At 39.8% G+C, this 11,867-nt stretch overlaps 1 protein-coding gene across 1 annotated transcript; it reads left to right on the top strand.

The window, feature by feature from the left end:
- The first annotated feature begins 7,830 nt into the window (after positions 1-7,830).
- Positions 7,831-11,280, top strand: LOC128210797 (uncharacterized protein K02A2.6-like). Its single transcript, XM_052915150.1, has one exon. It carries the CDS (start codon positions 7,831-7,833, stop codon positions 11,278-11,280), a length of 3,450 nt encoding a protein of 1,149 aa, XP_052771110.1.
- The last annotated feature ends 587 nt before the right edge of the window (positions 11,281-11,867 follow it).

Raw genomic sequence — 11,867 nt, 5'->3', positions numbered from 1 at the left:
CAATATTCTACCAGATAATAAAGAGCTATTATTTGACAATACACTAATAACGCTACGACTTCATAGATTTCCTGATAAAGATGATCTGTACGCAATGATAAATGTTTGCAAAAAAGTAGCCCTGTCAAAGAGATCTTCTTAATTACACAATCTTTTCATTCTTTAATTTACTCAGGTAATACCCTGTTCAGAAAAACAAACATACTTTATCTATCTTCTTCATTGTAACTGGGTATCGTCGAAAGTGACATTCATTTTTTTCTATTTCTTCAGATAACGACTTTTTTAAACAATGAACTTTAAAACTACCCCAAAAAGCAATTATGCGTCACTTGTGTTGTGTCCTCTTGCAATCGAGATTTTTCACTTTCAAACAATTATTTTTGTAAAAGCTAATATCCATGTGTGAACAGGCTATATAACCTTATACAATAAACCGTATCTGACATTGCACCTTGAAATAATGCGGTAGTACGTTCGCAGACAAAGAAGAAGAAGAAGAAGAAGAAGAAGAAAAAGAAGAATATGATGAAGAAGAAGAATATGTTTAAGAAGAAGAAGAAGAAGAAGAAGAAGAAGAAGAAGAAGAAGAAGAAGAAGAAGAGTGTAAGTAATACTTTGTCCGCGTATATATAATATACATTTATACTGTGCGGTCGCTATTCATTTCTACCGGTCGCTATTCATTTCTACGGGAGGCGAGTCTAAAAAGCTTTGACTAGGACTTAGATGGCTTAATTAGAATTATGATTGCATTGTCCCAGATGCTAAATTAGAATAACGATAATATAGTCCCAGATCAAAGTTAAGTAGGAAATGGCTGTCATTCACTATCATATATTGTTATTTGGGTCCCAGCTAGTATATGGTAGTAGTTCCCAGCCAGTATGTAATGGTTTCGGGTACATAGCCATTTTTTACAACCAAGATCAATCAGGATTCGAAATTTTTAGAAGCAAACTAAATACAATTGGTATATTTTGGGTCACTGTCCGGACATCTCGGTCCCTTACCATAATGGCCACAGGGACTTTCCGGCCCTGTCATTATCAAAGAATATACTCGTACTGTACATCTTGCTTATCAAGGGGAATTGTGCCATCATAGAACACCCCAGACTGTGCATCCTGCTGAATGAGGGGGTATTGTGCCATCGTAGAACGCACCATACTGTTCATCCTGCTGAATGAGGGGGGATTGTGCCATCATAGAACGCCCCATACTGTTTATCCTGCTGAATGAGGGGGTATTGTGCCATCGTAGAACGCACCATATTGTTCATCCTGCTGAATGAGTGGGGATTGTACCATCATAGAACACCCCATACTGTTCTTCCTGCTGAATGAGGGGGGAATGTGCCATCGTAGAACGCCCCTTACTGTTCATTCTGCAGAATGAGGGGGGTTGTGCCATCGTAGAACGCCCCATACTGTTCATACTGCTGAATGAGGGGGGATTGAGCCACCATAGAACACCCCTTACTGTTCATTCTGCAGAATGGGGGGGGGGTGCCATCGTAGAACGCCCCATACTGTTCATACTGCTGAATGGGGGGGATTGAGCCACCATAGAACACCCCTTACTGTTCATTCTGCAGAATGAGGGGGATTGTGTCATCGTAGACCGCCCCATACTGTTCATCCTGCTGAATGAGGAGGGATTGTGCCATCATAGAACGCCACATACTGTTCTTCCTGCAGAATGAGGGGGTATTGTGCCATCATAGAACGCCCCATACTGTTCATCCTGCAGAATGAGGGGATATCGTCCCATTAAAGAACGCCCCATACTGTTCATCCTGCAGAATGAGGGGGTATTGTGCCATCATAGAACGCCCCTTATTGTTCATCCTGCTGAATGAGGGGGTATTGTGCCATCGTAGAACGCCCTATCCTTTTAATCCTGTTGAATTAGGGGGGTTGTGCCATCATAGAACGCCCTATACTGTTCATTCTGCTGAATGAGGGGGGATTGTGTCATCATAGAACGCCCTAAACTGTTAATCCTGCTGAATGAGGGGGGGGGGGTTGTGCCATCATAGAACGCCCTATACTGTTCATCCTGCAGAATGACGGGAGATTGTGCCATCATAGAACGCCCCATACTGTTCATCCTGCAGAATCAGGGGGATTGTGCCGTCATAGAACGCCCCATACTGTTCATCCTGCTGAATCAGGGGGATTGTGCCGTCATAGAACGCCCCATCCATACTGTTCATCTTGCTGAATCACGGGGATTGTGCCGTTTTAGAACGCCCCATAGTGTTCATCTTGCTGAATCAGGGGGATTGTGCCGTTATAGAACGCCCCATACTGTTCATCTTGCTGAATCAGGGGAATTGTGCCGTTGTAGAACGCCCCATACTGTCCATCTTGCTGAATCAGGGTGATTGTGCCGTTATAGAACGCCCTATACTGTTCATCCTGCAGAATGACGGGAGATTGTGCCATCATAGAACGCCCCATACTGTCCATCCTGCTGAATCAGGGGGTACATGTATTGTGCCATAATAGAACGCCCCATATTGTTCATCTTGCTGAATCAGGGGTATTGTGCCATCATAGAACGCCCTATACTGTTCATCCTGCTGAATGAGGGGGGATTGCGCCATCATAGAACGCCCTATACTGTTCTTCCTGCTGAATGAGGTGGGAATGTGCCATCATAGAATGCCCCATTCTGTTCATCCTGCTGAATGAGGGGGATTGTGCCATCATAGAACGCCCAATACTGTTCATCCTGTTGAATGGGGGGTATTGTGCCATCATAAAACGCCCCATACTGTTCATCCTGCTGAATGAGGGGGGATTGTGCCATCATAGAACGCCACATACTGTTCAGGGGGATTGTGCCGTTATAGAACGCCCCATACTGTTCATCTTGTTTAATCAGGGGGATTGTGCCGTTATAGAACGCCCCATACTGTCCATCTTGCTGAATCAGGGCGATTGTGCCGTTATAGAACGCCCCATACTGTTCATATTGCTGAATCAGGGGGATTGTGCCGTCATAGAACGCCCCATACTGTTCATCTTGCTGAATCAGGGGAATTGTGCCGTTTTAGAACGCCCCATACTGTTCATCTTGCTGAATCAGGGGGATTGTGCCGTTAGAGAACGCTTCATACTGTTCATCTTGCTGAATCAGGGGGATTGTGCCGTTATAGAACGCCCCATACTGTTTATCTTGCTGAATCAGGGGGATTGTGCCGTTGTAGAACGCCCCATAATGTCCATCTTGCTGAACCAGGGGGATTGTGCCGTTATAGAACGCCCTATACTTTTCATCCTGCAGAATGACGGGAGATTGTGCCATCATAGAACGCCCCATACAGTTCATCCTGCTGAATGAGGGGGTACATGTAATGTGCCATTATAGAACGCCCCATATTGTTCATCTTGCTGAATCAGGGGTATTGGGCCATCATAGAACGCCCTATACTGTTCATCCTGCTGAATGAGGAGGGATTGTGCCATCATAGAACGCCCCATACTGTTCATCCTGCTGAATGAGGGGGATTGTGCCATCATAGAACGCCCCATACTGTTCATCCTGTTGAATGAGGGGGCATTGTGCCATCATAAAACGCCCCATACTGTTCATCCTGCTGAATGAGGGGGGATTGTGCCATCATAGAACGCCCCATACTGTTCAGGGGGATTGTGCCGTTATAGAACGCCCCATACTGTTCATCTTGCTGAATCAGGGCGATTGTGCCGTTATAGAACGCCCCATACTGTTCATCTTGCTGAATCAGGGGGATTGTGCCATCATAGAACTTCCCCGTTGTATATATCCTGACTAGTGTAAAGGAATTGTGATCATAGAACTTCCTCGTGTACTGAACATCCTGCTGAGTGAGAGTTAATTGTGCCATCAAAGAACGCCCCCGTGCTGATCATCCTTCTGAATAAGGGATAGTTGTGCCATCAAAGAACGCCCCCTTACTGTACATCCTGTTAGTAAAGGGGGAATTGTGCCGTCATAGAATTTCCCCGTACTGTACATCCTGCTGGTTGAGGGGAAATTGTGCCATCATAGAATTTCCCCATACTGTACATCCTGCTGGTTGAGGGGGAATTGTGCCATCATAGAATTTCCCCGTACTGTACATCCTGCTGGTTGAGGGGGGAAATGTGCCATCATAGAACGCCTGTAGTTTTTTTAATTGTGTCAAGTACTGTTCATATTTCTAGAGTTATTCTAACAACATTTAAATAGCAAGATCAATTTTACATAACCAATTCTACAACTTTAATTTAAAACCATTTTTCATTCATGACCACTTTTCGCACCTTTCATTGTTATGGCTAAACGCGCTACAGAAAATCATTGTTATTATAATAATACATTTATTTATAGAATATTTAAAAATAATATAAATAGACTGAAGAAGAAAAGCGGAAGACAATTTTTTTCAACTCAGTCGCTAAATTATGACAACTTACTCAATTTTGATGGAATATCTTTCCATAATGAAGTTCTGAAATAACGATATTTTAACATGTAGTGTTTCTGTTTATAACTGCGAGCATTTGTACACACAACATTTCCACGGAAAAAGATATAGAAAATAGCCATTTAAACCTCCACATTTTGTGTTATAACAAACAATTTACCAGGGTTTTTAAATCTTGGATAATTTTGTACGGGAACTCGCGGTGCTGGTTCTCGAGCCTGGCTCTCAGAGCCACCGCTCGTACGTGTGGTCGTGCATGGTGCGAGATCTGTCCTCTCTTCTGTCTTTCTAAATGGCTCTCAGAGCCACCATCGTACATGCGTATGTGGTTTCGCATGTTACGAGAACTATCCAATCGACATTCTTTAATACTTTGTTTTTCTTTTAACTCCTCACCATCCCTCTCCACTCACCGTGAGTCCCACTTCTTATACCTTCAATAACCTTCCTGTTAAATATCCCGCCGCCCTATCCTACTACTGCTTCTCGCTTGTCTTTTTTTTCACCCTTCTCATCCATCTTTTCTCTCTTTCAAACCTCTTCTCCCATTTTTTTTCTTTCTTCTACACCATCATCTTCACGCCGCTAGGCCGCTGAAGAGCTTGGTCAACATTTTGGAAAAAAGGTTGAAAAACGCTTCAGAGTGATAATTTGTGCATAAAAAAGAAAATATATCATTGTTTTAAAAGAACAGGCATGTATGTGCCTTGAAATAGCTGACTGCTTGATCGACTTTTTGGAAAAAATGTTGATAAAATATGTGTATCGCTGTTTTTAATTAACATCTCAGTCACACTACAAGTAATTTTATGGCAATGAAATAAACACTTATCTTTTCCAATTGTTAATTCATTACCATAGACAGTGAACTTGTGAATTCAATCTTAGGGACTCACTCAACGATTTTTTTCTTCTAAATTGTGTTGATTTATTTAACAAACTTGTTTGAACAAACAAATAAACCATTACCGAAAGATACTTATTTGAAAAGAGATATGGCAAACCAAGCCTAAAATAATTCGATATCGTTATAAGTATACTTGTAAATGCTTTTTGGCAAAAGCAGGACATATTCTGTCACACTTTCAAATAGTTGGTAAAATTAGAGCTCTTAGTTTAATAAAACGTGAACGAGTCCCTTTTAATAAGTTCCATTAACATAATAACGAGCATTTAAAGTTTCTATGCGTGGTTACTTTATATTGTTTGAATTCATAGGGTTGAAAATAAGTGGGAAAACTTTGCCATATCACAGAAAATAAACAGCAATTCATAGAAATAAATAGTCATAGGGTGGATAAAAGTAGGGAAGTGTTGTTGAAAGGCTAAAAATAGACAGCAATTCATAGAAATAAATAGTCATAGGGTGGATAAAAGTAGGGAAGTGTTGTTGAAAGGCTAAAAATAGACAGCAATTCATAGAAATAAAAAGTCATAGGGTGGATAAAAGTAGGGAAGTGTTGTTGAAAGGCTAAAAATAGACAGCAATTCATAGAAATAAAAAGTCATAGGGTGGATAAAAGTAGGGAAGTGTTGTTGAAAGGCTAAAAATAGACAGCAATTCATAGAAGGAAAAAGTCATAGGGTGGATAAAAGTAGGGAAGTGTTGTTGAAAGGCTAAAAATAGACAGCAATTCATAGAAATAAAAAGTCATAGGGTGGATAAAAGTAGGGAAGTGTTGTTGAAAGGCTAAAAATAGACAGCAATTCATAGAAATAAATAGTCATAGGGTGGATAAAAGTAGGGAAGTGTTGTTGAAAGGCTAAAAATAGACAGCAATTCATAGAAATAAAAAGTCATAGGGTGGATAAAAGTAGGGAAGTGTTGTTGAAAGGCTAAAAATAAACAGCAATTCATAGAAATAAAAAGTCATAGGGTGGATAAAAGTAGGGAAGTGTTGTTGAAAGGCTAAAAATAGACAGCAATTCATAGAAATAAAAAGTCATAGGGTGGATAAAAGTAGGGAAGTGTTGTTGAAAGGCTAAAAATAGACAGCAATTCATAGAAGGAAAAAGTCATAGGGTGGATAAAAGTAGGGAAGTGTTGTTGAAAGGCTAAAAATAGACAGCAATTCATAGAAGGAAAAAGTCATAGAGTGGATAAAAGTAGGGAAGTGTTGTTGAAAGGCTAAAAATAGACAGCAATTCATAGAAATAAAAAGTCATAGGGTGGATAAAAGTAGGGAAGTGTTGTTGTAAGGCTAAAAATAGACAGCAATTCATAGAAATAAAAAGTCATAGGGTGGATAAAAGTAGGGAAGTGTTGTTGAAAGGCTAAAAATAGACAGCAATTCATAGAAATAAATAGTCATAGGGTGGATAAAAGTAGGGAAGTGTTGTTGAAAGGTTAAAAATAGACAGCAATTCATAGAAATAAATAGTCATAGGGTGGATAAAAGTAGGGAAGTGTTGTTGAAAGGCTAAAAATAGACAGCAATTCATAGAAATAAAAAGTCATAGGGTGGATAAAAGTAGGAAAGTGTTGTTGAAAGGCTAAAAAATAAAAATAGACATTAATTCATAGAAGTAAATCCAACGAAGTGATATAAAAGTAATATATTCCATGAAAGTTCAAATTGTTATGTATGCTGACAAGCCTTTAAAAAGCTAACTTAAGAGTGGAATGTAACCTACGGTGTCGAAGTAAATTGTAACCTCGCAATGGCGTTGTTTATTATTCTATTGCAATTGAATATGAGTACATAGCATATTTTGGCGACGAGGATTTAAGATGAACTCCACGTCTTTTATCACCACGGCACCAAGATTTTGACATTGAGCAGAATTCCACTGCAATATTGCCGTCCAAAGTTTACCGGTGTATCGGGAAATTATCTCCTCGAGTTTTCATCCGGGCTACAGTCAACTAGATTATCTGTATTTGTAAAATGGCTTTCGCAATTGGGAAAATTGACGTTTTCGAGGGTAACGAATCATGGACTTGTTACAAAGAGAGACTTGAACAATATTTCATAGCTAATGAGGTTGCTAATGAGAAAAAAGTACCTGCATTGTTGTCACTGGTAGGTGCCAGTACATATCAAATTTTACGAGATCTTGCAGCACCTACACTGCCGAAAGAGAAAACATTTGATGAACTGTGTACTTTATTGTCTGATCATTTTAATCCAAAACCTTTGACTATTGCAGAAAGATTTCGGTTCTATAAACGAGACCAGAGGCCAGATGAATCTGTCAAAGACTTTAACATAAGTTTGAGAAAATTAGCAGAACATTGTAGTTTTGGTGACAATTTGAATGATAGTCTAAGAGATAGGTTTGTGTGTGGATTGAAAACGGAAACTATCCAAAGGAAATTATTAACAGAAAAGGATCTTACCTATGAAAATGCAGTGAAAATCGCTATAGCTATGGAATCGGCAAATAAAGATGTGCAGGAATTGCATCGTAAGACAGAAACTGTTCATAAAGTTGTACATAGGCAGAAAGCGAAGAAAACTCAGAAAGTTCCCAATAGGCAGACAAAATGTTGTCATTGTTACAGATCTAATCACAACGCAAAAGACTGTAGATTTAAAAATGCTTCATGCTTTCAGTGTAAAGGCAAGGGACATATAGTACCTGCTTGTCCCCAAAAGCAAAAGAAAGACTTCAAAGTCCACAATGTTGATGAAGAATCATCCGATGAAATTGAAGATTGTCTGTATAGTATGGAGGTGGACGCAAAGCGGCGTGCAAGGTCTGGGCCGATTTGGGTAAACCCTGCAATAAATGGCAAAGTGGTGAAGATGGAACTAGATACAGGGTCGGGTGTTTCAGTGATATCAAAGAGGGACTTTCAGAAATTGTTCCCAAATAAGAGACTGTTACCGACCAAGTTGGTACTGAAAACATACAGTGGTGAGCAAATCAATCCTTGCGGAATTATGAAATGTAAAGTAACATTAAACGAACAAGCAGAAGTTTTAGATCTGTATGTGGTGGAAAACGAAAATAGACCATTATTTGGAAGAGAATGGTTGAAAGTACTGAAACTAGATTGGTCTTCAATTAAAACTTTGCAAGTAGATAATGCAGAAGTAAAAGTCAAGGCATTAAAAGCAAAATACAAATCAGTCTTTAGCAAAGATTTAGGCACAGTGAAAGGAGTCAAAGCACATTTGAAAGTGAAAGAAAACACAACACCAAAGTTTGTGAAAGCTAGAACTGTTCCATTTGCGATGAAGCCCAAGATTGAAAAGGAACTAGAGAAATTAGTAGATGATGGGGTATTGGAGAAAGTAACTCACAGCCAGTGGGCTACACCAATAGTTCCAGTGCCAAAGCCAAAAGATGATAGTATAAGAATTTGTGGTGACTTTAAAGTTACTGTCAATCCAGTATTGGACATTGATCATTATCCATTACCGCGGATTGAAGAGATCTTCGCATCTTTGGGGAAGGGCAAGAAATTTACGAAGATTGATTTGAAAAATGCATATCTTCAGATAGAAGTAGATGATGACAGCAAAGAAATGTTAACAATCAGTACGCACAAAGGACTTTTCCGGTACAACCGTCTTGTCTTCGGAATCGCATCAGCGCCTGCGATTTTCCAGAGAAATATTGAACAGATCATGGCGGATATTCCTGGGGTTCAAATAATCCTGGATGATATGATCATAACTGGAGAAACAAGTGAATTACACTTACAAACACTAGGGAGAGTGCTTCAGAGACTTGAAGAGTACAACCTTAGGGTAAATGAGGGAAAATGCGAATTCTTCAAGGACAAAGTTCAATTTTGCGGCCATGAGATTGATTCTCATGGTCTGCATAAGACTGGTGAAAAGATGCGTGCAATTGTTGATGCACCAGAGATCACGAATGTGAAACAGTTGAGGGCATTTCTTGGCATAGTGCAATATTATGCCAGGTTCCTACCTAATCTGGCGACAATTCTTCACCCACTTCACCAGTTGCTGAAGAAGGACGTGAAATGGAAATGGACGCCTAAATGTGAAGATGCTGTCAAAACTGTTAAAACCATGATAACATCGAACCTGGTACTGATGAATTTTGACCCCACAATACCAGTTATTCTAGCATGTGATGCCAGTGCATATGGACTTGGAGCAGTGCTAAGTCACAAACTTCCGGATGGTACAGAGAGACCAATTGCTTTCGCATCCAGAACTTTAAATTCGGCTGAACAGAACTACAGTCAGATTGACAAAGAAGCTACAGCGTTGGTTTGGGGAGTGAAAAAGTTCCACACGTACTTGTATGGAAACAAGTTCACCCTGGTTACAGATCACAAGCCTCTTTTAGCAATATTCAGTCCCAGGAAAGGACTCAGTTCAACAACCGGGGCCAGGCTCCAACGATACGCACTGTTTCTCTCAGGATATATCTACGATATCCAGTACAAAAGCACAACATCTCACGGTAATTGTGACAGCTTATCGCGTCTACCATTGAAGGAGACTGAAATAAACAAGCTTGATGCAACAGAAGAGTTCTTGAACTCACTCATTGATAAGTTACCTGTGACCTGTTCTCAGATAGCTAGTGCTACAAGAAAAGACCCTGTTTTGTCCAAAGTGTATGAAATTGTATCTACAGGAAGCATTGGGGTCGATACTTCAGACTTGGAATTGAAACCATATTTGAACAGGCGAACAGAGTTATCTCTCCATCAGGGGTGTGTTATGTGGGGAAATCGTGTGATAATTCCGAGTTCCTTGAGAAATCAAGTAATGGAAGAGCTTCATTCGGGTCATGTTGGTATTGTGAAAATGAAGTCACTTGCCAGAAGTTATGCCTGGTGGCCAAATCTCGATTCAGAGTTGGAAGAACTAACAAAACACTGCTCTGGATGTATGGCTAATAGGCCAAGTCCTAAAGAATCACCAATTCACCCTTGGGAATTTCCAAAGAAACCATGGAGTAGGGTGCACATAGACTTTGCAGGTCCATTCATGGGATATATGTACTTAGTTCTTGTTGATGCATATTCCAAGTGGCCAATTGTTAAAATAATGAAAAAGACCACAGCTGGCCATACCATTGATGTGCTGAGAGCTATATTTGCGGACTATGGTGTGTGTGATGAACTAGTGAGCGACAATGGCCCGCAATTTGTAAGCGAAGAGTTTCGCCATTTCTTGCGAATGAATGGTGTTAAACAAACATTTAGTGCGCCATATCATCCTCGTACAAACGGGCTAGCTGAGAAGTTTGTTCAAACTTTGAAACAGGCTTTAAAAGCTGCGAAGCATGACCAAGGTACAATAGCAATAAAGGTTTCGAAGTTTTTGCTACAATACAGAAATGCGGAACATGCAACTACGAAAGAGTCGCCTGCAAAACTGTTCTTGGGTCGTTCGCTTGTTACAAGACTTGACAAAATCAAGCCAAACCTACAGAAGCGCGTTGAAAGTGAACAGGCTAAAATGGTTCGTTCGGTTAATGACAGACAATTTGACATTGGTCAAAGTGTGGCTGTACGGGATTATCGAGCGGGAAGAGACAAATGGGTTTCTGGTAAAATCGATAGCAAAACTGGTCCTGTTTCGTATACAGTGGAAATTGTTCCTGGTGTTACTTGGCGTAGGCATGCTGACCAAATTCGTGCTTCATCGGAGAATGTTCCAGTCACGCGTGATGTGTTGATCCCTATTTTACCTATTACTGATACTCCGATTCAAGTACCTGCAAGTGCTAGTGCAGGAGTGGTTCCAGCAGCTTCTAGTCCCACTCTACCACAGGCACCGATGACTGCAACTACAGGGACAACCCCAGACAAGTCTCCAGATGTAGTTCCTGAGCGTCGGTATCCAGTGCGAGAAAGAAGAACACCTGTTAGACTTGATTTATAATTTGATCACTAGTGCTTAAAAGGGCATAATAATCCCCTTGGTGATCATTATTGAATAAATAATCAATCATTATTGCTGTAATGATGTATGTTTAAATATTTCTAACATACCTGTTTCTTTATTGTTTAGAATAATGAAAACTGTTTGTTTAGTTGAAATTACTGTATATTTTGATGTAAATTGCAAACATAATAATACTTCATTTATACTAGTTAAGGATGTGCATATGTGTTACATGAAACAGTTGGTTAAATATAGTATTATTACTAGCTTTAAACATTGAACATTATCATACCTTTTCAAGGACATTTTGCAGTGAATTACCATCAGTTCTGTAAATAACTTGAAAGCACATTTTGTAAATGTATGTTTTATTATGTCCATGCTATGTTCTTTTAGATATGTTTAAGTTCTTCTGTTCAAACTTTTTAAGTGGGGAGGTATGTGTTATGTATGCTGACAAGCCTTTAAAAAGCTAACTTAAGAGTGGAATGTAACCTACGGTGTCGAAGTAAATTGTAACCTCGCAATGGCGTTGTTTATTATTCTATTGCAATTGAATATGAGTACATAGCACAAATGTGCGG

Source organism: Mya arenaria, chromosome 12, assembly GCF_026914265.1.
Source record: "Mya arenaria isolate MELC-2E11 chromosome 12, ASM2691426v1".
Lineage (NCBI taxonomy): Eukaryota > Metazoa > Mollusca > Bivalvia > Myida > Myidae > Mya > Mya arenaria.
The sequence above is the reverse complement of the archived record's forward strand: the minus strand, read 5'-3'. Positions and strand labels throughout refer to the sequence as shown.